This window comes from Notechis scutatus, chromosome 3, assembly GCF_049901735.1.
Source record: "Notechis scutatus isolate UNSWTSFEM ecotype Mainland chromosome 3, rNotScu1.2, whole genome shotgun sequence".
NCBI lineage: Eukaryota > Metazoa > Chordata > Lepidosauria > Squamata > Elapidae > Notechis > Notechis scutatus.
In genome coordinates, this window is record NC_142011.1 from 187,069,748 (window position 1) to 187,097,272 (window position 27,525).

The following is a 27,525-nucleotide window of genomic DNA, read 5'->3' on the forward strand; positions in this document are numbered from 1 at the left end:
ATGTGATTGCCTGATTGTCATTTGCAACCTTCCTTGCTGGCTTATGCAGAAAGTAAATGATGAAGCCAGGAAGAATGACTGCAAAGTGCTGGGCTTAATCTCACCCACCTACACATGCTCCCTGACCTCTTCTTTGCTTGCATTGCGCCAGCCACTCGTGGACCCTCCCCAACCAGTGCTAGACCTCTCAAACCTTTGCATCCCCTCCCAACGTGTGCTGCGCTCCTCATACACCTCTGAAATCCTGTGCACCTGACCTGACCTGACCTGTGATTCATTACTCTTGTATCTCCTTGACCCTTCCTCTCACTCTACACACTCTCCTCACTTCCTGCTTCACCTGGCATTAGCCACTTGCCTGCCTGCTCATCTGGGACTTGCAACTTTTCGCTAGCTTCCTATTGACTTTGGTTGTGGGAATCTGGCAGGAAGTTGCCTCACCTAATGATAACGGGGTTTGGTTAATGATTGCTGCAAGGACTGCAGGAATTGCCATCATTAAGTGATACATTGTTTAACAATGGAAATTATGGTCCCAATTGCCATTGTAAGTCAAGGACTACCTGTACTTAGAAAATATTTTTGAAACATGCTGAGATAACTGCAGGGACTAGTCCAAGCAATCACGAGGAGTCCAAACTACCTCAAAGGGCACTCCTCCCCCAAACCCCCAGATCTATTAAATTGAATCAATAGGTTTTATGTAGTTTTTTTTAAATAGAAGCTTTGTACTTCCACAAACTTGCTGAAACATCCATCTTGTCTTCAAATGGTCCGCATTTTGCCTCCATTTTTTTTGGTACTAAGGTATAAATAAAGCCAATTGTATTTATTTACCAAGACCCAAAACTGCATGTACTTTGTGCAAAAACTAACAATGGCGAAAAACACATTTTTGGACAAAGTAAATCATGTTATTATATAGATGGCAATTTCCTACTTTATTTTAGTGTTTGTAGATGCTACAGACTATACATGAAAGTACTTGGATTAAAAGTACACTAATGCAGGGGTCCTCAACCACTGGGCCGCGGACTGGTACTGGTCCGTGGAGCACTCTGTACCGGGCCGCAAAGAAAAATAAATAAAAAAATGGCGGCTTTCTTCGCCTTCGGTGAATGCTGCTGGGATCGGGGATCAAGGACACAAATGAAAGAAGGGGAGGGAGGAAGCAACCGAAGCCTGTCCTGCTCTCTGGCTCAGCGGCTTCGGTTTCCTCCCACCTCATTCCTCTCTCAGTCGCTCTCTTGCTGCTCCACCAGCCCAGGAAGAAACTGCTTCAAAGAAGCCGGGGGTGGTGGCTTTTCCTGTTGCCGCAACTCCTCCGAAGCGCCCGTTCACCCCCACCCCGCCCGCCCGCCCGCCCGCGGTTCAATTCAGTGCCCCGTTCTGCCTGTCTGGTTGTTTGGGAGCAGCTTCGGCTGAGAATAATAACTATTCGCCTCTTTTTATCAGCCGAAGCTGCTCCGAAACGAAGAAGGCAGGCAGGCAGGCAGAACAGAGCACTGTGGATTGAACCGCGCCTGGGCGGGTGGGGTGGGGGTAAATGGGCACTTCGGAGGAGCTGCGGTGACAGGAAAAGCCACCCCCCCCGGCTTCTTTGAAGCAGTTTCTTCCTGGGCTGGTGGAGCAGCGAGAGAGCGACTGAGAGAGGAACGAGGCAGACACCTGAGGGAGGGAGGGAGACACCTGAGGGATGGGGCTGAGGGAGGCAGGGCCGAGGCGCTCCCTGAACTTGGTGATTTGCTGGCAGACGTTTATTACCCGACTAGGTAACAACATCAGATGTTACCTAGTCAGGTAATGAAACGTCTGCAAGCAAACCACCAAACTCGGACTCTCCCCTCCCCCCCGGTCCTTGAAAAAGTGTTTGTGCTTGAAACTGGTCCCTGGTACAAAAAAGGTTGGGGACCACTGCACTAATGGATTAAAATATATTGAAGCATAATAGAGGAATTATAGTGTTAAAGAATTGTCAAATATGGTGAGATATACAAGAGATAAGATTTTTATGTACTCTGATATTTTAGGTGCCTTGCATACTATGCTCAGATTTTACATTATATAAAGAATATAAAATTATGTAAAGGAAAGAGATCTGATGTTAGGATGTATCATATTTTTTTAAAAAATCTAACTAAATAAGATTAAGCTAAATATTAAAGTGTTTGTTAATGTAAATTTTCAAAGATTCTAAAATCTAGATTTTGATTTTTCTATCTCTAGATTCCTAACAGACTATATTAATTTGATACAAAGTTGCTGTAAAAGGAAAATATTTTTATAATTGTTATTTGCTTCAAATTCATAAATTTTTGCTACATATTTTGAAACAGACTTTCTTATTTTCTTTAATATTTGCTTAACAACCCTGACACAGGCATGGCAGTAAAGATAGAATCCTCTGCAGGTGTAGTGAAGTTCTGTAGCAACATATGCCGTTTGATATTTTATTTTTATATATGGAAGAAATTATATGTGTATTTTTTGTGACTCTGTGCTAGGATATTTCACCAGATTTTAAAATAAGTACTGTGTGTGTGTGCGTGTGTGTGTAAATTTTTGGTATTTGAATTAACAGTATAAACTTTAATTGGTAACTCTTATTTTAAACGTAATTCAGCCAAGTTATACAATATTGTATTATTTTAACTTTGTTTCTGAGCCATGGTGGTGCAGTGATTAGAATGCAGCATTTCATGCTAATTCTGCCCACTGCCAGGAGTTTGATCCTAACCAGCCCAAGGTTGACTCAGCCTTCCATCCTTCTGAGGTCAGTAAAATGAGGACCCAGATTGCTGGAGGCAATATGCTGACATTTGTAAGCCACTCAGAGAATGCTGTAAATCAGTATGTAGCGGTAGATAAGTCTAAGTGCTATTGCTATTGCAGCATAACAGTTGGTTAACTTTAGAAATTTGTTTAAAGCAGTAGTTGTTAATGTTGTGCTAACAGGTTATCTTATATCTGTGACCAAACAGCAAAATTCCAATAGCTAATAGAAGAATAGCATGTCCAAGGATTGAAATCCACCAGTCTTCCACAGATACTGACAGGTATTCCCAATAAAAAGTATTTGGGTTAGATTAAGTTTGTGACTCCTAAGCATAATTTCTGTGTTTCCATTGTCTCTAGAAAAAGAGAACACTGTATGTGATTATTAAAATGCACCATAATTTGCTGCATTTTAATGTTTTTGTTTGACATTCATTGCTTTTATTGTTTAATCTGAACATAACATATACTACGTATCATGCACTGAAATCAATATGTAGTACAAAAGAAAGGCAGATAAATATTTTTTGAAAGCAATGAATTGTTTCATCTTTGTGGTTCCTGTTTGTTTAGTTTAAGAGTCTATACTTTAAAAACTCTGGCCTTGATGAATTCAACTTTGTTTTACTGTCTGCAATCTTCTACTTATGTATAATATAAATAAAGCTCAAGATAATCTCCACTGTTTTATTTCAACATTAGCAAAGTAATTTTGCAAATTCATTTCTTATCATGAGACATTTTAGCTAAAAGAATTTTTTAACTAATGTCATTTAGTTCTTTTGAAGGACTTGGTGAATGCCTAAATCCTAAGTTCCAAATGACTTTTAGTCCATTAAAACTATAAATATTTTATATGCTCAATTAAAAAGTGTAGATATGTACAATACTATTTTCCTGTTATTATATAGATCTTCAACCAACCAATGAAAATTGAATGTGTAAGCAATTTTAATAATGCAAAAAATTAACTGTAACTACTTTATGTTTTTATTCTTATATAGCTTTCAGTCATTAGTCAAATTATAAATTATGAATGAATTGGTAGGATTTAAATTCAGTTTATATTGTTGGAAAGCATTTCAACAATATAAGGTGAAACAATAATTTTCTCCGGAAGTTTTTAAAATTCAAAAAGTAATTGCAATAGATTAGAAATTAAAAAGAATGCAAAATATTTTAAATGAGATTGTCTACTCCAAAATGGTTTAGCTGGTTACAACGGAGAAAATAAAATTTCTCTGATCTTTATATGGGTGTCTTCCTTTCTGAAATTGGGACCTCTTTTTGTATATTAAGCTCCTTAACAGATAGATCGTAAAATCAACTTTTTTCTATTATTTATATTACATTCTTTCAGATAAATTTTAAAATGTTTGGGGACCCTGATAGACACTTTAACTTTTTTTTCACTAAACTGCATTGCAGCTAGTCAACCAATTGCAAGTTAAGGTTACTTTTCAATTTTGGTGTTAAAGAAGTGAAACAATGGATATATTGGCAGATCAAGCTTTCCATTCAGAAAATGTGCATATAGATTCAGAGGAAAATATGAGGTAATCTTTGCAAATTTGTCTAAGGATAATTCAAGACTCATACACTTTTTCATTTGCAAACTGTTCTAGTTAAAATATGAAACAATAGTGTTTGAAGCTATTTTTAGTATTTGAAGTATTTGCAGAAATTGAAATGCCTACATTCAGGGAACTACCTGCCATTTGGTAATTTGCTGCTGGGTAGCCTTGCCACATTCTTGCTCAGATTTGCAACTGAATAGAATCAGTTGGTCTAGTAGTGGTTGAAGGTTAGAAACCTGTGGATTCTAGTACTACCTTAGGCATAAAAGTCGGCTAGGTAATTTTGGGCCAATCACACTCTCTCAGTCCATCTTACTTCATCTTACAAGTAAGTCCATCTTACTTGTTGGAAGAGAATGAAAGAGGAGAGAGTATTAGGTATGTTCACCACTTTGAGTTGTTTTATAAAAATAATAAAGTCAGGATGAAAATAAATAAATTATAATTAAATATATTCCGTCCTCCCATGTTAAGGAAATGTTCAAAATTCTTTTATAGTGTTCTCCTGTGCTTGTGGCAGGGGTATCTCTCCTTCCTTATACACCTTTGATATTGGCATGTCAAGAACTATACAATTCAACTCATGCAGTTTAGGGTGCTTAAACTATTTTATGAATACAGGGATTCAGAATATAGGCATTCCAAATCTTTTACCAGTAAAACTCCCAATCATTTTATTGGTAGGAAGGTAATCTGTTGTCAGACTGAAATCTGTCTTTAAAAGCCTGATTCTTCCTGATGGGCTTCCTTCCTCATACTTAGCTCTTTTTTGCTGATCTTATGATCAAACATGCCTGCCTGTTTGGAGCTTAAAGTGAAACAATTGTTTTGATCTTTTCTGCAAGGCCTTCATGTATAGTAGGAACCTCTGGTCATGACCATAATTTGTTCCATAAATTTGGTTGCAATGTGATTAGATCGTGATCCAAATCTAATTTTGAAAATTTGGCACTTACAAACAAACAAACAAAAATGGCGCAGAAAGGGGAAATTGGCCGTGAAAAAATATATATCAATTTTTTGGTCGGAACCTGATTTGGTAGTGGTCAGAAGCATTCGTGACCAGAGATTCTACTGTACAATCAAATGGAAGGAACATTAATCAGTTGTTGATTTGGATTTGCAAAGAGATAGATTGAAAGTGTTGAACTTTTGCAATAAAGAGCTGTTCTATATATATTTATATCTATGTTATCTATATCAATATCGCTGTCTGTTCCTCATTGGTAAACCTTTATTTAGCAAGATTTGATGTCTTACTTTCTAAAATGCTTGAAGCAAAATACAGTTCTTCTAGCATATTGCTGCACTATTCTTTTTATTATATCTAGCACTCCTTATTACATCTTTTTACTGACTGTTTTAGTAGAACTTAAGGTGAAGCCTTAAGGTGAAGAAGGGACATGGTGGCTCAGTGGCTAAGATGCTGAACTTGTCGATCAGAAAGGTTGACAGTTTGGCAGTTCAAATCCCTAGCACCACACAAAGGAGTGAGCTCCCATTACTTGTCCCAGCTTCTGCCAACCTAGCAGTTCAAAAGCATGTAAAAAATGCAAGTAGAAAAATAGTGACCACTTTGGTGGGAAGGTAACAGCATTCCGTGTGCCTTTGCCATTTAGTCCTGCTGGCCACAGGACCACGGTGACGTCTTTGGATAGTGCTGGCTCTTTGGCTTTGTAATGGAGATGAGCACTGCCCCCTAGAGCTGGAAATGACTAGCATGTATGTGCAAGGGGAACCTTTACCTTTAAGGTGAAGTATAGGTAGTCGTCAACTTGTGGCCCCAATTGGAACCAGAATTTCTGTTGCTAAGCAAGATAGTTCTTAAGTGAGTCGTGCCTGGTTGTTTGTTTTTTACTTTTTGCCATGGTTAAGCAAATCACTGCACTTGTTAATCAAATCATGTGGTCATTAAGGAAACCCAACTTCCTCATTGGCTTTGTTTGTTGGAAGCCAGCTGGAAGGTTGCAAATGGCAATAAAATGACCCTGGGATGCTGCAACCATTGTAAATTCATATTGATTGCCAAGCGCCCAAATTTAGATCATGTGACTGTGGGGATGCTATGGCAATTGTAAGAGAAAGGACTGATTCTGTCACTATTTTCAGGGCCATTCAAATGGTTACTAAAGGAATGGTTGTAAGTCAAGGACTATTTGTAATATATAGGATCAGTTCTTCATGAAAATAGCTGCATTTGGTTCTGTTGAAATTTGCATCAGCAGGCAAGAATTTGACTCTAGGGTCTCTTCTATATTATTTTATCATGGTTTTTTTTTTTAAATGAATGTGTATCACATCTGTATATATTTGACTCTCACTTTTTTTCTCCTTGACAATAAATAAATAAGCAATAATATTGTATATTTTTCAGTTGCTTTAATCAAACCTAAATACATTTTGTTTATTGAATTAGACATTTTCCCCCCCTGCATTGAGTTTCTCCAGATGATACTTCACTGGAAAAAAAATACAAGTTATGAAAAATTCAAATCAATGCTATACTAAAGGATAGTTTTAGAAACACGTTTTGTAATTTTATAACCTCTTTGTAATACAACTATCTAGTGTTATTTTGCTCTCTTTAATACTAAATTTCAGTTTTGTTTTCTGTATAGATAAAACTTTAAATGTTCAGTTAAAGCTAAGTTCATGAGTTAAAATAAATGTATGACAGTCTTTGTTTTCTCAGTCAATATGTTATCTTTATTGACAGACAGTAAGAATCTTTTAATAACACACTGTAAAAATCCTATAATATTATAGAACCAGTTTGTAGCCATTAGCTAAAAATAATTTCTGCTACAGTAATTTTGGAAAATAGTTTGAACATTTTTCATATTATTCCATTTGGTTTCTTGGATGTCCTTGAATCTGATGTGAATCTTTTTAGCACAAAAGTACAGCTTATGCCATATGTGCATATGTCAAATACTTTGTTCAATAACAAATACGTTCTCATTTAAAATTGTTTAATTCTTGTTATAGTTATACCTGACAGTTAAACCGATACACAGTAAATGAGCAATGTTATTCAGGTTTTTAAAAATCCTTTGTTCAAATTTAGTGATCCTGTTGAAATGAACCACCATAAATAATTGCTGATGGATAATGGAATATATGATTTTTTAAAATATTAATCTGTTTAATATTTCTAGAGAACTGCTTCTTTTCTTTTAAATTTTCCCAAAATAGTAATGTGATTTTAATGCAAAATTAACAGATTTTATTCCACTGCATTATTAAACTGTCTAAATAATTTTCTTCACATGACCATTTTAAGGAAGTATACCTCTTTATACCCACTAAATATTAGCAAGAAGAAAAACTTTAAAAGGTTATTAAAATTAGCTGATGTTGGATAGCTCCAAATCCAATGTGCTGCAGCATAATGCATAACCGCAGATAAAAGTCAATTGAGCTGCTTTTTGACTAACATTGCAGGAATTGGGAACCTAGACTACCATATCAAAGATCCAGATCAACAGAACAGCGTCCAGTGCTAGAGCGGCCCAGCCCCCGCTCCCGATCCACTGAGCGTCCTGAGTCAAACCTCATGAGATCGATGCCTTCATTAATGACTGGAAGATCTGCCCCTCCCTCACCTGCATTATCGAGGTGAAACAGACGGATTAATCCTGCCCCACCAGCTCACTTTTTTATTTTTCAAAAACTTCAATAGTATTTCCTTTCATCATTGGCTGATCACCAGTAGTTGTAGATACTAACCCTGCCAACGTCAACACACTATTTATATTCCATTGGGATATAATGGTGTGGCTGCCATTGTAATTTGTTTACTAACAATAATTAATAACAATTACTTACATTTGTTTGTGATTTCTCATTTATTAGGAATCCTGCGTGATTTCTTACTCTCAAACACTTCATAATTTCTCATGTATTTCTCTTACAGAAAAAGTAATTAAATGTGATCATCAGACATCACTTATGGAATAATAATCATAACATCAAATGATATTTTAAAAATAGTTTCTTAAATTTGTACTAATTTGATATATTAATCACTGTTTTCTCTTATTTGCTGTGTGCATGTTTTGCATTTGTCTTGTTTTTGTGATGTATTTTATTCATGATTACACAGTATTGATTTATTTAGTTTTTAAATATATATAAATAATGGAAGTTGGAGAAGGTTAATCTAATTTTGTCCAAATCAGTTTATTGTCTGGCTTCTTTGCTTTTCTATAGTGAATTATAAGAATCAGTAACAATGATGTTATTATTTCATTTCACTCATTGAAATATACTTTTGTTTTATTGCCTGTCATCAAATTCATGGCTGTCTAAATCATCTCAATATTAGTTGGAATTTAAAATGTTTGTTAGTTGAACATGGAAATAGTCATATTTATACATATACTTTTTTTTTTTTTACTTTCTTTCAGTATGTCTCAGTATGCATATACCTCTACATATATTTCTTTATATGGTTAACAGATGCAGTTACAAAACATATTCTGTGCCATCTTTTCAATATTGTTCCCCATCTTATTGGTAATTACGCTTTTTAAAATCTTTAAGGTTGAACTGTCATCATTTCAATTAAAGTTCAACATGCACAAAAGCCATTAATAATCATTCCTTTGTTCTCAAACTATGTAAGGATAAATATATGTTGCAATTGATGGTTTCTGTTGATGTGTCCTGTAGGTCACATGCTCATTCGGGGTCAGTCCAAACAAGCCCATCAAGTACTCCAGTGGCAGGACGCAGGGGTAGACAGTTGCCACAACTCCCACCAAAAGGGACCCTGGAGAGAAGTAAGTGAGCATTTTAAATTAAAAGAAATTGTAAGAAGTTAAAAAAAAGAAACTAGTTGTATATTTTAAAAACATTTGAATTTTAATTTGTCTTATTTCCAGAGCTCTGGAAATGTAGGTTAGAATTTTATCTTTAAAATGGCATTACTTCTGTCTTTTAGAGGATTGCAAATGCTTATTTCTTTTATTCAATTCATAGGAATTTGGACTATGCAGGATTGTTGTACTATAGGAGCCATATAAATATTCTAACAGTGAAAATAATGTATGAATAATGTATGTATATATCACGGCTAAAATTTATGAGGCACGTTTTGATACTCTACCTGGTCAATCAGTTATAGATGATAACATAAATTAAGCTGCAGATTCTAAAATATATATTAATTGTTCAGAAATCTCTGGGATAGAGTTTATATATGAATGTTGGAGAAAAATGATTATTCCATGCTACTATGAACAGCCAAAGAATGTTATATCAAAACTTGATTGTTTCGCCTAGTTAAAAATGAATAAATAACCCACATTATAAACTGCTGGGTAGGTAACATCACATTTCTAGCCTAAATCACTTTCTCAGAACCACAGATATAATTGAGTAACAGAGTGATAAATCAATTTTATTCATATTTTATTTAAAATACACTCCTAGCTAAATGGAAAAGGGATTGAGTACCTGGCTGCTAAATAGTCTTAAACTCATTCTGAATGTGAGCCAAACTTTTAAAAAGTTTTAAGTTCAGTGAATGTTTTTAAAACTTCTTTAAGTGAAGAACACTATTCCTATGCACTAACAGTGTAAGAAGTACAATTTATCCCTGAAAAAGAGCTTCCAGATATTTTAAATACAAGATTATCCCTCAACATAAACTTTTAATCTCTTAATTAAAAAAAAAAGTGGTTAGGGTAAGGGTCATAATATAGACTCTGTCTATAAAGACATTTTAAAAAACTACTTAAAAATCACATAGAGCCATTGTGTATATTACAAAAGACTATAGAGCTGGAAAGGGCCTAGGAGTTTAACTACAGTAGTTTAACTCCCTTCTTAAGGCAGGACACCTTATACTCTCCCTGTCAAATGATTGTCCATTTATTAACATGGATTGTTTCCCATGCATTTTTTGAGATTTTTCATTTGTTTTGTATATTACAGTGGTATAATGCAATTCCCTGAGATAGATAACCTCAGAGAACCATTAAACTCACTTTGCATTTTACTTTGTCTTTTTTTGTTTGAAGATGTTTACAACTGTTAAATGTTACATCATATAAAATATAAACATTTTCATTAGAAATAAATAATTATAAGAAAATTGGATTTTTAATTTATAAAAAAAATAAAGTATATATGTTCTTTTGTAAATAAGAATGTTATAATGGCACCATGACCATAATATAGATAGTTCTCGACTTACAACCACAATTAAACCCAAAATTTCTGTTGCTAAGCAACATAGTTATTAAGTGAATTTTGCCCCATTTTATGATCTTTCCTTGCCACAATTATTAAGTGAGTCACTATAGTTGTTAAGTTAGTAACACAGTTGTTTAATTAATCTGGATTCCCCATTGACTTTGCTTATCAAAGTGTTGCAAAAGGTGATCAGATAACTCCAAGACATGCAACCATCATAAATACATGCCAGTTGCCAAGTGTCCAAATTTTGATCACATGGCTGTGGGGATGCTGCAATGGTTGTATGTGTGAAAAATGGTCATAAGTCACTTATGTTGTGACCTCGAACAGTCAGTAAATAATTGGTTGTAAGTTGAGGGCTCCATGAATACACAGAATTGCTTAAAAGGTGTAGATTATTAGAATCCCTTTCAATCAGGATTCAGGCTTATTTATTTATTCATTCAATTTATTTATTCAATTCTCAAACCTTTTACTCTAGATGGCTAACATGGAATAAAAACAAAATAAGAACATCATAGCACAACAATAAATAATAAATATAGAGTAAGAGCCAAAATAAAATCAGCAATGTACGCAACATATTCAGGATACAGTCTCAATCATATATTAAAGGCCACAAGCTTGGCAATAAAACCAGGTTTTAAGAGCCTTATGGAAATCCAACAGGGTTGGGGCAGGTATAGTTTCCAGAGGAAAGGCATTCCAGAGGTTGGGCACCATGATACAAAAAGTTCTCCTTCAGGGATCAGACGGATGACATTTTTAGATGAGACCTGGAGCATATCTGTCTTCCTAAATGTCACAGGACAAGTGGATACAATTTAGGTGAGATGATCCCACAAGTAACCCAACCCCATGACATGTAGGGCTTTATAGGTCACAATCTGCAACTTGAATTGAACCCGGAAGCATCAGAAAAGAGATGTCACAAGTGCTAAATGAAAAGCATGCACAACTGCCTTTGCTGCTGTATTTTGCACCAGCTGAAGCTTCTAAGTGCTCTAAAAGGGCAGCCCCATCCATTGCAGTAGTCCAATTGGAAATTGATCACAACGTGAGTAACTGAACAGAGCCCGGTCAAGGAACAATCAGTCACAACATATAGCTGTTCTAAAACTCTCCTAGCCATTGCTGACATCAGCTCTTTGAATAAGAGCTTCAAATGCAAGAGTACTCCCAAATTATACATAGGTTCTATCTGGGGTAGGGCAAACCCCATCCAGAACAAGAAGTGGAATGATTCCAGAATCCAGAGGTCCTAAAACCCAAAGCCACTTGAGTTGAAACCTGTTGTTGCCCATCCAGGCCCTCACAGCCTCTAGATAGACAGGATGTCCACATCATCACTGGATGGTCCAGAGTGAAGCTGTCCAACCCAACCCATCAGATGACATCAGCTTAAATGTTAAATAAGAGAGGATTCTTGCAGCATATCAATCCTTGCAGCATTTCACTAAACAGAGTCAGTGGGTTAGACTCAGTATAAGTGCTTAGATATCACTTCCAATCTGCAGTGATAGGAGAAGTCAGGTTGGGGGTTTCTCACCTTTAAGTACCATAAGGTCTGATCCTTCCACACTCATTGTATGTCATGTGAAAAAAACTACTGGAAAAATCATTCATCTGTTTGGGGATTAGTATCATTTGTATGCTATTGATATCCAGCTGCTATACTGGGGATGCTGGGCAAGTCTTGTCTTGAAAGCAGTAGTTGTCTGAATGGTTGAAAATGGACCTAAGCAAAATGGAGTTACTGTTAATTCATTGATAATTCTTGTTCCTCAAAGGACAAGCAGTACCCTTCAGGAAGCAGGCCTGTCCTTGGTAGCCTGCTTATAAATTCATAGCTACTCCTCGTTGGGCAAGGCAGAGGCTATGGCCAGGAGGATATTTACTCAGTTTTAGCTGGTATACCATTTGCAGCCCTAACCACAGCATGAAGCTCTTAAAACAGTAAATCATCTTCATTAATAAGCAGTTGAATTACACCCACTGCCATATTTAGAGTTTCATTTGAATGATTAGGTCATCAAGTAAGATCAAGACTAGACTGAGAGAGAAACAGAGACTGCAACAATTGCTGATTACTGTCATTTCATTGAAATATAGTTATCCTGTGAAGCTGTACCCACATTACTTTTACTCTAGCATGCATTGTTGACAAGTACTTAAAATTTGATTGTAAATGCACTGGTTAGAAAATTATTTTTTTTATTACCATTGTATGTTCAAACAATCACTAACCAAGGTAATCACAAAATAGGAATGGATGTACTGCAATGTAGACTATTTGAAACTGAAAACTACTTGGAAACTACAATTTGCACAAAATGCAGTTGTCTGTTTAGAAACAGGCATTATGCAACAGCTATATTTCACACCTCTGCTACAGATTCTGCATTGTTTGCCAATAAGTTTCTAAATGCATGTAAAATTCTGGCTTTGGTCTGTAAGTCCCTATATAGGTTGCTGCTTAGAAATTTGCAGGACTACCATCTTCTCCAAGATTTTGCCTTTTCAACATGCTCATCTCAGGCCAAGTGCTTATTATAACCCATTTGAAAGGAGTTGAGGCTAGAAGGCATTCTCCTGTTGTAGCCCCTTTCTTATGGATTAGGCTACTTTTGGAAGTGAGTTTTGCCTCATCTGTTACAGCGTGCCAGAAGTAAATAAAGCTAGAGCATTTCTGGGGATTGTCCAATAAATAATACATGATACCATATTTTTATTACTTTTCTTAATAATGACTGTTCTATAAGAATTATTTTTATTATTTCATTTTAGAATGGTTTATTATGGAAGTTTGAATGGCTTTTGTTGGTATTTTTCAACAGTGCTATAATGATTAATTTACAATTATAAATATGTGGCTCTCTGGCAGATAGGGTGATTTACTAAAGGAATAAATAAAATGTATATTGCATTCATATACTTGCTATGACACAAAAGCTGATAACAAAGGTTTCCCAACCCATTGGAGAGATATTTGGGGAAATTAAGAGGGTTGGCAGGAGCCATTCATCTGCTTCTAATATTTGTGTTTCTGCAACCTATTTTAATGAAGACATATTTCTTGCATAGTCTGTGTTGCATTGTAAACAATAAATACATAAAGTAATATTAACAATTCTGTTAAAATTACTACTGAAATTCAGTGATAACATAATTAGCTAATTTATTTTCTTATTTTGGATGTTAAAATTGAAGAATGCTTTTGAAAATGTAAAAAACTGGGTATAGTTTGTGATATACCAATGAACACCATAGAAAAGTCTAAACTGTTAATTAAATTGATTTTATTTCTGGTTAAAACAATTTTAATTTTCTTTTGTATTTGGAATAAAATGCTATAAATAATTATGTATCAAACTACTGGCAGTCTGTGGTCATGCATGGAAAAGCCCTTTGTTTCTGCAGTTAGGGACAGCCAGTGAAAACTAGAATTTTGTGATACATTTAACAAACTACTATAAAGATGCTGTCTTTGATTTGGTGAGTTAGAATTTGTAGAGGTCTAATCTGATGAAGCTCCACCAACTGATAGCCATCTCTTTGAGGATATATATTCTCTTCTTGCAGCATAATGTAATGTGGATTGTGTAAATAAATACATGAATGAGTTGCCTTGTTAAACTTCTACTAAGAAATTACATCTATTGTGCACTCACAATCAAATTATATACAGTATAATAATAGAGAGCAACACCAATATGCCTTTATGCCATGCCATGTTTATATGTATTATAGAAACATTGGAATGGATACTGTTGAAAACAGATTGATTGTAGGTTAAATAGATTTTGATAATTGGTTGTTTGTTAGATTGGTTGTTTGTGTGCTTAGCATTTTTCTCTTTTTTTCAGTATGATTTTATTTCACTTTGGCTGTTATTTATATATAGAAAGCATACTCCGGATATTTACGTATTAGTTGTTATGCTATTAGCTTTTTAGCTTTGTTCTGCTATAGCATGTATGTCCATTTCTATCATGATATATGTGAACAATCTTAAAAAATCAAGTAATGAAAAAAATACAGCATGTTAGCAAAATGAAATTTATAATGAAAAAAATACAGCATGTTAGCAAAACTCATGTAAAGGCAACTGAGGGGAACATTGTGGAAAAGGCTCAATGCCTTCATTCGTAAAAGACAACGTATACTTTTTTCTAAACTTCAGTATGAAATCTAATTTTATGCTACCCGTTGGCACTAATTCAGGTGATTATGTACAAATAAGATTGTAATCAAAGCAGTGTTGTACCTAGCATTTTTTAATATCCAGAGCAGATCATTTTTAAAAACACCTCCATTCCTCAATTGCTGCTGTACTGCCAGATACTGCAGTTCCCCATTGCTTGCTCCCAGTCAATTGTTCTTGCTGCTCTGCCCTTGATATTCCTCTGAATCAAAGAGTGTCCACTGAAGCATGAACAAATATACTAGCTAGCATATGCTGGGCTTGAAAGCCAATATTTGTGCAAACTCCCCCTCTTTGTGAAAGAGGCATCTTTGTTAAACCAGTTATGTAGGGATGAAGTTAAATCAATGAGTTGAATATTGAAGATGAACAATAAATTTGTCTATCTGAGCATGGTATACAGGTGGACATTGTTATTTGGGGGGTTTACATTCAGTGTTCAGTTATGTGCATTTAGACTATAGCCCTGGAGCCCTGAAAACCAAAAAACAAATCACACACAAAAATCAGCCACTAAAAAAAAAAATTACTCACTTGGTCCCAATATAAAGAAAAAGCAGAAATGAGTCTGTTAGATCTGGGCCACACCAGAATCTTTGCATTCCTGCTCTTGGATAAAAAGAATACATAAATGCTGCAGATTGCTGAGAAAAATGGATTAGACTCAGATGCCATTTTTCCGTCTGCGTGCAAAATGGCTGGTACTTCAGAACCACGTGCTGTAACCTGCAAGTACAGTATAGTGAAACTATTTACCATGATAATAATAAAAATAGGTTATATTTAGCAACAGTGAATAATGAGATTGTGAATAACAAGGTCTCTTTTCTGTTGGAATTCTGAATAAATGGATTCTTTTTGGAGATGTGAAGATTTTGCTGCAAGGATGGCATCTATTGTATCTGCAGTTTTTATTAAGATTTATTACTTTTTTTAAATTTAAGGCAGTTTTATTAGCTATTCATATATACAAGATAGATATCAATGATTTTTGATTTGCTCTTTTTATATTCAGTGTATTTATAGGAAAATAATAGGTATCTGTCTGTTGAATTATAATCAGCTATATTTTTCATAAAATATCTAAAACAAAAACCTTTATAAAAATACCTAAATATGTTTATTTCACCAGGGAATTTGTTAAAACAGAAGATCTTCTGGCCCACCAAATTTTTTCCTGCTGTTTCTTTATTTCTTAGTGCAGTGATTCTCAACCTTTTCTTTACCGTGGACCCCCTTTAAATACCTTTTGTGGCCACCAAGACTTAAGATTTAAATCATAACTGTCAAGGCTCAGACTAATGAACCTAAGCAAATCATCACTCTGATACTAGAATCCTCCTCAAAGACCTTTATTGAGTACATCGTATCAGTACAGCTCGAAAGGAAAACCAACTCTAAATCCTTCCCATGATTTCAGTATAATTAAAATAGGAAATAACCCCATCCTCAAATGTGACAGGTCACATTGGCTAATTGGTTTAATTGGCAGGCTCTCCAGCACTCCTTCTTTGACCTTATCCATTGCCAGTAGAGATGACCTTGATTCTCGTGAGAAAACACTGTGTTGTGTCTAGTAAGGCATTCCAACCTCCTTCCCCCTTCCCCCTTTGTGTGGCAACTGAGGAACAGAAAAATGGTTGCTGCCAGGTTCAGTTCAAAGTTGACAATAACATTTCTTCAAGTCTTTGCAAACCCCAGTGATGACATTGTGCCCTGGACACAGGTTGAGAACCACTGGCTTAGTGCTTACTATATGGGTTTGCCTAAGTAAAGTTATTATTGATGAAGTCATTCTCAACATTTCTTCTTTTCTCAAAATTTAGTCATAGATTTGCTAATGCCCAGTACTTTGCCAGGACACTATTTATCAATCATTAAAAGTTAGGAAAATATACGGGAGAGAATACTATGCATATCAACCTGAGCTCCTGTAGAAAAGACAGATATAATTCTAATAAATAAAAAAGTATAAACTGGGTTACATTTGCTAAAATTTTAGAAATCAGATTAATAGATATGCTGATGTTTTTCCTTCCTAATATCATCCCATATAAGCATATGGATTGTACCAGAATAATATCAGTATTGCCACTTGCTGAATGCAGTTTACTGTTGAAGTATTATTCATATGAACCATGCAAAGTAACATTAAAGGATATAACACTAGGAGCCCTGGTAGTGCAGTGGTTAAACTGCAGTATTGCAGGTGAACTCTGCCCATAGCCTGGAGTTTGATCCTGACAGGTCTCAAGGTTGACTGAGCTTTCCATCCTTCCGAGGTCAGTAAAATGAGGACTTAGATTGTTGGGGACAATATGCAAATAATGCTTACATTGTAAATCTACTAGAGAGTGCTATAAAGCACTGGGGGTGGTATAAAGCCTAATTTCTAATGCTATGCTTTTACTAAGAAAATACAACAGAATTCTTTTTCCCCCCATAAAACAGATCTCTTTGGTACTATCAAACTTTTATTATAAGTTCAGTCTTTTGTTTCTTGTTAATTCTATTATTTATGAGCACAAAATGGGTTCATAGGGAGACCCCAACTAAGTTCAATTTACGTTCAATTTTGGAGTCACACTGCCTTCTAAGCCCCTCATTTTAATGTCAAACTTGTAAAGAAATAGTGCTAAAATACTGTTTTCATATTCATAGATTTTATTAATGTTCTGGTATTCTGAATTTTGAAGCAAAGCGTGTTTTGTTAATTGCTTCTTCTTAACATTTCAGAAAGTCTATGTTGAATGGTACAAATTTTGCAGAATTGGAAATGTATGCTACTGCTGAAACATTTTATAGCAAAATGTCACAATGTGTGGTTTCTGAACAAAAAGAAAATTCTGTGTTGCAAATCATCTGGAAAGAAAATAATAAAACGCTAGTATAATAAACTCTATATATATGGTTAATGAATATTTGGAATATTGTGGAGATTTTAGATCCCTGCATATCGAAAAAGGTACCTAGTAAAGATGCATAAAAATAAAATAAAATGGTCTAAAGCAACTCGGTGAAAAACATCAGAAAAACAATGTGAATAAAAGAGAATATGACAGAAGTATCTAAAATTATGGATTTCAGACAAAAAGGTTCCTTCAAAATATTAGAATTCAGAATAATCAGTGAAGCAAAATGGGAGGAGTTTCATAATAGATGAACGAAAATATTTGCTAATGAGCATATATTTAATACAGCCTTTTTTATATTAGTGTGTACTTGTGTGTCCTGTTTTAAGATCTGCATATTCATTAAGGGATTTTATGAAAGAGAAGTATGTATCATTGTATAATAAATGGACTATTGATAATTATTTACTATATATATAATAAATTATACAAAAATAGTCTCATGGAAACTGATAGATTATTGCATTTCATTAATTTATAATATTATTATCTAAAACATGGGTACAGCTTTTGTTTTGTTAACTACATATTTTTATATTATTGTAAAACAAAGTGTTCTGGTCATTTTTAAAAATCAAAATCAAAAAAGTATTAGTATACTCATAAAATAGCATTAAAATGTTGGAAGCGTGATATAATTCTCACTCGCTCATGGTTGACTCAGCCTTCCATCCTTCTGAGATTGGTAAAATGAGGACCCAGATTGTTGGGGGCAAAAGGCTGACTCTATAAACTGCTAAGAGCAGGCTGGCTGTAAGGCACGCTGAAGCAGTATATAAGTCTAAGTGCTGTTGCCATTATTATATTGCAAAACAATTCTTAATTATTTAAATTATTAACCGACAGTACATTAACTTTATATAATATGTGCCATCTTTTATATTTTATACCTATTTTAAAATCTTTGGTCATGGTGTAAATTAAACTTGTGCTACGTAAGCTGATTTAACTGCTAATGAAGTGTATGGATTGTCTACTTTTTATCTTAGCCTCCAATTTCTATTCTTTTCTCTGTTCTCTTTCTTCTGTCAAATTTAAGCTTGTAATTTCTTCTGATCACAGATGTATCAGCGCAGAGTAAACGTGTTAGAATCAATTAATTTGAAAGGCTGATTTTCAAAAATAGTATTGTTTATATCATGTGGTCTAATCATGTAGGATATGTGTACAATAATAAATTCCAAGCTAAATGTGCTTAAATCTTTGCAAATCCCATATAATCAATGAATAAAGAATAGAACATAAATTTGATCCTGCCAGTGATTATGTACTATTCAATAATAAAGTGCATAAAATAATGACAGGTATCTTGTAGAAATTGCTTAATCCTTCTGACAAGCTCTGGTTTCTTTTGATTTACGCTAGAAGTTACATGGGAGGACCAGCAGACAAAGGTGAATGATACAGTAACTGATGAGAAATCATTTCTGACAAAGAAACATCATACCCCGCCAGGTTTGTCAGGGTTTGGAAACCATCTGAAAGCATGATACTATAAAATTGTTGCATTTCATGCTTTTGTAATCAGTGTGTGTGTAATTTTTTTCTAAATTTGTGGTTCATTTGTTTATTTTTTAGTATGTAGATTTAGATTACTCATGTGGCACAGTTTCTTTTTTAGAGTAGCAGAAATTTTGTGTTAGAATGCAGATCAAATAGAACAAGTGCTTGGCATAAATTAGATATTGAGCTCATTCCTTTTGTCATAACATGTGCGCCTGAAAAATCAGAATTCAAATGTGTGGAAGTTTCCTGAATGATCAAAGCCATTTTGGAAGGATTGACTGGTACATTTTCACATTGGGAAAAGGGAATACAGTAAGGTTATTTGACAGAGATAGAAGAAGTCAGTCAGAGTGGTGGATGGGAAAATTAAATGCAAGGGGAGGAATAATTAAGAGAAGATGAAAGAACTAAGTAGATTATGAGATTCATCTAAAAGATTTGTCCTTAACAAGAAAGGAAAATAACAAAGCAAAAAACAATAAATCAGAACTTCAAATCCTTAGAAAACTGCCATTGTTGTACTTAAAAGTTGAATTTTGAGTATCCTAGAAGCACGTATAAAGAGAGGTACTGATAGAAGCAGTAAGTTATATGTCTTATTTTCCCTGCTACGGAAGTGGATCCTATATTTCTTAATGAATTATGAAGAGACAGTACTTTCTTTCTCTTCCTTCAAATTATATTTTATTGATGAAGAGGAAATTGTTCTTTCCAGAAAGCATTTTCCCTCAATTTCTTGCTTACTTTTTCAGCTCTGGCACTTTGCTTCCTCTTCTGTATCTATAACAATGTCTAAAATAGGGTTTTCAAACTTGACAGCTTTAAGACTTGTGGACTTCAACTCCAGAATTCCTCCTCCACTCATGTTAGCTCAGGAATTCTGGAGTTGAAGTCCACAAGTCTTAAACTTGCCAAGTTTGAAGACCTTTGGTCTAAAACAACACCTGGAGTTGCTTTTCTTTTAAAGGAACACTAAATGATTTTTGTATTTCTTTATTCCAGTTCTGTTTTTCTATGCATTATTGATGTGTTTTGATAGAAGATTAAAAAGAAACACTACATTAAAATATTTTCCTCCTTTGTGGGATGATTATTTCTAGATCTACACTGGGCTGTTTTCTAATGTAAAAATGGATCTTGATATTTTTGTGGTTAATATCCTCTTGAAAAGTTTCAATGACTGAGGATGATTTTAAAGATGGGAGTAGATTCTTTCCCTATGTTTTCTTTATTGTCAGTCTGAATCAACAAAGGGCTGATCTATAGTATCTGTAAGAATATATATATATATATAACATTCTGTTCATTTGTGACTTAGATGCTCAGAATATTTTTTCCATGGAAGGAATTGTGGTTTCTTTCAGTATAATTTTTATGACTTGTTTTTAAATTTGTATATGTTAACTTCAGTTGCTTGCAGTCAAGTGACTTATAGACTAAATACATAAATAAATAAATGAGAAACCAGTTGATTTTTATGAATACTATTTACTAAAGCTTTATTAAGTTCAAATTTTGTACATTTTAATAATATTGAATGAAAAAGATATTGCCTTGTAGTACTGGCAGTAATCCCACTGAACCCAGTGGGGTTTATTAGAAAGGATGCTTTGTCCTAGGTTGAACTTCAAATGGCTCCCAATATATTAAGACTTTTATAAATGCAAGCTTGCATCTTGAACATCATGTTTCCTTGGATGACATATTGGACATGCTTACTTTCTTACTTACCTATTTTTATTTATTCAATTACTTATATATTACCCAATATGCTGAGGCTCTCTAAAATGGATACAATCCATAAAGTGCATAAGGTGAAATAAAATAAAAATACTTATTTTACTTTAATATCTTAATACTTTAAACAGCAGAGACCACAATACAATAGTAAAGTGAGCAGTTTGCATTTAATGATCAATTGTAACACATAGCATCAATTCATATTTATATGTAATTTATTCTAAGTTACTCTAGAATAAATGTGTAATTTATTCTAGGTTACTCTATATCTAGACTAAGGGAAGATGTTTCTTGTATTTTGCAGTATTATAGTGTTTCCTATCACTCAGATTCCTCATGCCAGAATTTACTTTCCTTTAACAGAAAATCTACTCCACTAGTGAAACTTCACTGTTCCCGTTGGATATTCAGTTACTTCAGGAAGTGATAGTCTAGATAGGAAAGTTGTGAATTAGAATTGATTCAAAGCTGATGAGTTATGCTAAGAGGTTTGTAGACTCCTATAAAAGAAACTGAAAATGTTCCCAGAGAAACAATATTGCTTTTTAAGTACACAGACTTGAAGGATAATTTTTAATGTAATATTTCTGATGGTTACTCTGCTTAAATTTGCTTCTGTTAATTATTTGATCATTAAATGAGATATAAAATACTTGAGTGAGGTACTATAATATTGTGAAATAAGTATTCAAGTTGGATGCCATGAGTTCATTATTGACCAACTCAGGTCAAACCAGTCACTTTTAATATACCTTATGTTGCAATCTCACACATTTATTTACAAATGTTCATTATAGTGGGCCATCTAGAAAGAATTATTTTTGTTTGTCTTACACCAACACTAATTTAAAAAATTAGATTGATTAATACAGCAGCATATTGGTTTTCCTCTTTAACTTTATCTCAAAATGTTTAAACTGAATATCCTTGAGCAAAACTAAATTTTCTAGAAAATGCTTCTTGTTTTTTCTAGGCATAGGAAAACATAGAACATAGAATAGAAAGATAGATGAAACATTTTTTTTTTTAAAAAAAGATCACTAACTTATTTTTCTGATCCTTTTCTGATCCTTTCTTGTTCAAATGGATAAATTACTCCTTTTAGTATTTGCTGTCTTTTCTTTTTCCCATTGACTGACTATGCACTACAGGTTTCTTTCTCAAACAATTGTGGCCCTTTCTCTCAGTGTCAGTTTTTACCTTCTGAGTACATCCACTCACGTCCATCTTCTTTGTGTCTCTGTCCATTGCACGATGTGGTAACAGAAGAAGTGGACTCATCACGGAGAAGAAACCCAGGTCTGTCTCTTCTACTGTTCTATTTTGTTTTTAATTTGTCTGCTGATCTTTGTCAATACATCTCTCATGTTTCATCTTTCATGGATAATTACACCTGTATACTTTCTTCTCTCCCTCCCTCCCTAATTTTGTCAATAGTGCATTAAAGCATATACAATTTGGGCGGATTGGTGACAAATAGAAACAGTCACCAATCCCCCCCCCTCAAATTTGTAGGCTTTAATGTACTGTATAACATAAACATTTGTATGCTTCAGTATACTATCAAAATGTTATACTTCATCCTACAAATTAATAGTCTTCCATGGGTTAAAATTTCTGAGTATTTAAAGAGATTAGCATTATTATTGAAGATTTATTGCTGCATTACAGTAATAGAGAATTTAAAAGGTACAATTCAGATATAATGTTTGATTGCATATGTGCGTATGTAAGACTTTGGGCCAGTTGCGTTCAGTCCAACTCTCACAGGGGAAATAGGAGGAGTAAGGTTGAAAATGTTGTCCACTTTGAGTTATTTGTAAAAATAATTAAAGCAGGATATAAATTAAATTAAATTTACCTTTTCAAAGTTACCTTACATTTGTCTTTTCAAATGTAACTGAAAGAGGAAATAATGTCAGTAAAGCTAAAATAAGATAATAAGAAGCCCTTTGCTTCATGTCATTGACAATATTAATGTTTACACTATTTAAATACAATTGCCAAAGTGTAGGATAGGGACATTGCTTTGCCAAAAGGTTTTACAAGTATTAAAAAAATACCTCTGGTTCAATACTACGTTTTCAAAAAGTAGATCCACTAAACATTGTCCCAAACATATTCTAAATTAGTGATAGCAATGTTACTTGTACGACAGACTGCATTTTTTTCCTTCCAATTCCATGCCATATGCATGGAATCCATTCCAATTCCATCCAGCATCCCTCAAACTGTCCTCTTCCAGAATCTCCCTCCCATATGTATTGGAAAGATACTCCCCCCACATTAATGCAAGAAAAAACTTCTTTTTATGGTCTGTCATGCTAGATACATGTTTCCCCCCAACATTGTTAGTGTAAATCTATATACTGTTAACATAGATGGACTTGGCTATAATAGAATCTAACTAGGACATGAGGAGAATGAAATTAGCAACATAAACAATTTATGTTGATAACTGACTTTTTAAATTATTTATGCCACATTTTTCCTATTAAGATAAATAAATTTAGTCCTAGAGAAGTCTTATGAATGCGAGAAACTCTGTCGAGATTATAGCAGATGGTAGAACACACCTGATCTTAGATGATTACAAAAAGTTAAGCAGAATCAGATCTAACGAATAGATGGATGTGAGACCAAAAGGAAATTTCAGGACTATAGAATAAACTGAGAATAAAACAAAATCCAGAAGTTTCCCATATTGTTGCCAATAAATTAATATCAACTCAAGTGAGACCTTATCTTTTTAAGCTGTATCTTACATAATGTAAAAAGATTCAGAAAAGGATTAGGACTTATCTGATGCAACATCCATACTATTCAGGATTTGTTTTATCTATGATATCACAGTTTCATTGTAGGTTTCCTCTGATAAACAGACTAAAAATGTTTCTTTTGCAATAGCTGGGAAGTCTAACATAATGGTTGTTACACTGGGTTGCCAATGATGAATTGGTATACAGTACATGGAAGTGAATCTGTTAACTGGGGCCTAGCTATATGGATTAGTCATACTATGTCACTCACAGTGTTTCCCTAAAAACCATAAGTTCAGAGTTAAAAATTCCTAAGTTAGACTTTGTTTCATTTATTTAGCTTTATCTTAAAATATTAAGTCAGGTAAAATTAGAACATGTTATACTCCAAACTTTTGACTAATTAGAAAGTGATATGCTCTTAAGCTAAAATGTTCTGCAATTACATTTGCAGTATTATTATTAACTTGATAAGAAAGGCAATCCCCTGTCCAATATTGCTAGAAGATATAGACAAATCTTTGTTTCAATTTCTACAATGCTTGCCTTTTTCAAATATTTTTGTTCTGTTTCATTCACATTTTCCTCATTAAAACTGCATGAAAATTCATATGGAATTTATATGCAAATACATTGTGGAAACATTTTTCTTCAGTCTATGTCATGTACATATTTTCCCTAATTTATAAATTTCAATGTTATATCCATATTTATTTTCTATTTGATCTGAAATTTGCACTGCAATATTTCCAGAAGTTCAAAAGCCAAAGGATATTTGTGCTTTGGTTCTTATATTAGTTCAGATAACATCAGTTCATATTAAAATGCCAATATTATTTATTCAAGGTAAAACTGGCTTTTTCTCCAGAGCGTGAAAATAGAACATTGTTTTCTTAATAATCAAAAAGACAAAGCAATAAAATTCATAATTAGCTGATAATATTTCTTGACATTACCATAGATTTTTTTGGTAAATATTGTCAGAGTACAATGGAAGATTGGGAAGTCCAAAACTATATTATCAAATAGGTGGAAATGGTTTTGAAGGAGTTGAATTTCCAATAGAACACTCAATAATTCTTAGTTCATCAGAATATATAGGGGTAGTACAAAATGAATAGGCGTAGTTTCTGCACATGGAACCATAGGTTGGGATAAAGAGTTGGAGTTGGGTGACTTAAGTTTGCTCTGTATACACATGGACAAGAAATTCAGAAGCACAATTGACTTGATTGCTCATGATGAAACCTAGATTTACTGAAAATTACAGAAGAGATGAAAGACTATGAAAGAAGAGCAGACTATTTTTTCATAGATCAAGAATACATCTTAGAAATGGATATGGAAAAAAGGAAACCAGTGAAGGAAGCTAAGAACAATGTTCTAAGAACAGAACAATGATGAGAAAAGAATTACAAGTATTATATGAAAAAAAGATTAATTAATTTTTAACAGACTGAATGGAGAGTGAATATGAAGAAAAGAGGCTATGGAAACAGTTGAAAGAATGTTATGAAACGACACAGAAGTATCTGAAGTTATTCTAATTGCAAGCATTACAATGATAGTGAAAGTATAGAGTGAAGAGGCTGTAGTTGAAGAAAAATGCATATAAAATAGTTGATAAAAATGATAAAAGGTACTATATAAAGTGTATAGGTGGAAAAGGTAATTGCATAAAATGTAGTTCAAAGAGCAAGGAATTGCTAAGATAAAAAGAGGTACAGAAAAAGTTGAAATAAAAATATTTTTGAAGTGGTTGAAAAGAGATAACCGGGAAGCCTTTTGCATAATGAATAAATTTAAAAGTAAAAATGGTAAAATTATTGGATTGAAGCTGAAGTGAGAGAAATCTGGCAGGAATATTTTAGGGATTTGCATGGGAATGATGATAATGATATGTCAATGATTGTCATTGAAAGGAATATTATAAGTTATAAATTCTTGTATGAAAGCTGGGGAAAAGCTAAAATACAGCAGTGGTTTGCTTCTGGATTTCTTTAACTTTCCTAAATCCATTACTGTGTATTGGAATAATGTTATTATTATTATTATTATTCCATAAATCAAAGGGAAAGATAAATTGCAGAGGAATTCATTTATTAAACATGTTGGGAAACTGTTTATCAGAATTTTGAAATTTGGGAATAAATAGAATGCATAACATATTTATAGATAAACGAATTAAAATGGTCATGGCATATTAGTTTGGGATATAAATGTACATATACTACTGTAGGCAGACAAGATAACGTACAAATTCATGAATGGGTGATTCACTTTTTCTTTTTAATTCTTTTAAGAGATTTGATTTGTATTTATTTTTCACTCACAACTCACTTTTCTGGTCTTCCCTGATAGGCAACAGAGTGGTTGATAGGTACTGTATGTAAGCAACTAGAAGAGGGGGGTCAAACTCAAGGCCCCGGGGCTAGATCTGGCCCGTGGGGTGCTTAGATATGGCCTGCAGTGCTGTCCTGAAAACAGCAAAGGACCGGCCCGCAGTGCCTCTGCCATGAAAATGGAGCTTGGGAGGGCTGTGTGCAGCCCTCCCAAGCTCTGTTTTTGCTGGCAGAGCGCTCAGGCCACCACAGGCAGCCCCGACACAAGTGATGTTGAACTGGCCATGCCCACCCTGGCCATACCCACCCCAGCCCCCCAAGGTCAAACATAACCCTGATGTGGCCCTCAATGAAATCGAGTTTGACACCCTTGAACTAGAACCTAATGTGAATGACTGAATGGTTAAAGTTCCAAAGAACCGTAATTATTTCTTATATTTTTATTTAAAAAGTAGAAAAGTAGAGTGGTTGTAAGTGACCATTAGTTCCTTAAATAGTAACTTGGATGTGGAGAAGAAGAAGAACTAGACATTTAAGCTATAGAAATATTGGTGACAATTCTGCTTGCTAAAAACATGTGGAATGCTCATTGCACAAGCATTGTAAATGCTGAAACTTTCTGTCACCCAGGACATTGGCCAAGGGATATCTTATGTATATAGTAAAGTTTCTCAGAAAGCATTCACTACTTCCAAAGTGCTCCTATATTGTAACTTCTATAATTTCAGTATACATTTACTGCCAAAATGACTGTTATTAACATTCACGTCTTTATACTTCAGTGTGAATTGGTGTTAATTTTTGTTCAGTTTCTAACCATTTACTAGACTAAAATAAATTAGCCTATTGACGATGATATAATGTTTTTTTGGTAATTCTCTGTGGAGTTTATTTCCTATTTGATGATAATTTGCAATGTGAATCCAATATTTTAACCTGCCCAGAGTTTCTGTGAATAGATATAAATTGTCTAATGGTTAGGTAATTTTCAGTTTTATCCAGTTTAATACATTTTATAATACTTTTAATTTCATAAATAAATTTATTACAAAATTATATTTTATTTCTACCTTAAAATTACAATGCTATTTTGTACTCACTGTTATACATAGTTCTTACAGTCTTTTCTACCAGATTGAAAACTCTGCATTGGTTTGCGCATCTAACAACCCAGGATGGCATACATCACACTGTAATCTCAGGAAGAAAGTTACATTTCTGTAATTTTGTTTAGTGTTTAATTACATTTTCTTTCCAATACAACAATGTAAATGATCTATTTATGGTACTTTAGCTGTCTGCATATAAAAAGTACGTGTGGTATGAAGCAATAATCAAGACAAGTTGATTGATAACAAAGTATTTTTTAATCAAACTTGTGCTTCTTTCTTTGAATGTAAGTAATAAAATAATGATGGCAAACCCTTTGGACTCAATGTGTCAAAAATTAGAAAAATGTCTAATTTGATTTTGCTGGCATGTCACACATCCCTGCCCCCCCACCCC

General features: G+C 33.9%; 1 protein-coding gene across 1 annotated transcript in view; it reads left to right on the forward strand.

The window, feature by feature from the left end:
* Positions 1 to 27,525, forward strand: part of RIMS2 (regulating synaptic membrane exocytosis 2) — a 286,641-nt gene that overhangs the window by 187,062 nt on the left and 72,054 nt on the right. Inside the window, exons 25-29 of the mRNA XM_087962082.1 lie at positions 2,982 to 3,056; positions 7,797 to 7,970; positions 9,027 to 9,136; positions 19,038 to 19,127; positions 22,185 to 22,217. Of these exons, the coding sequence (XP_087818208.1) occupies positions 2,982 to 3,056; positions 7,797 to 7,970; positions 9,027 to 9,136; positions 19,038 to 19,127; positions 22,185 to 22,217 (482 nt within the window). The remainder of the gene's footprint in view (positions 1 to 2,981; positions 3,057 to 7,796; positions 7,971 to 9,026; positions 9,137 to 19,037; positions 19,128 to 22,184; positions 22,218 to 27,525) is intronic.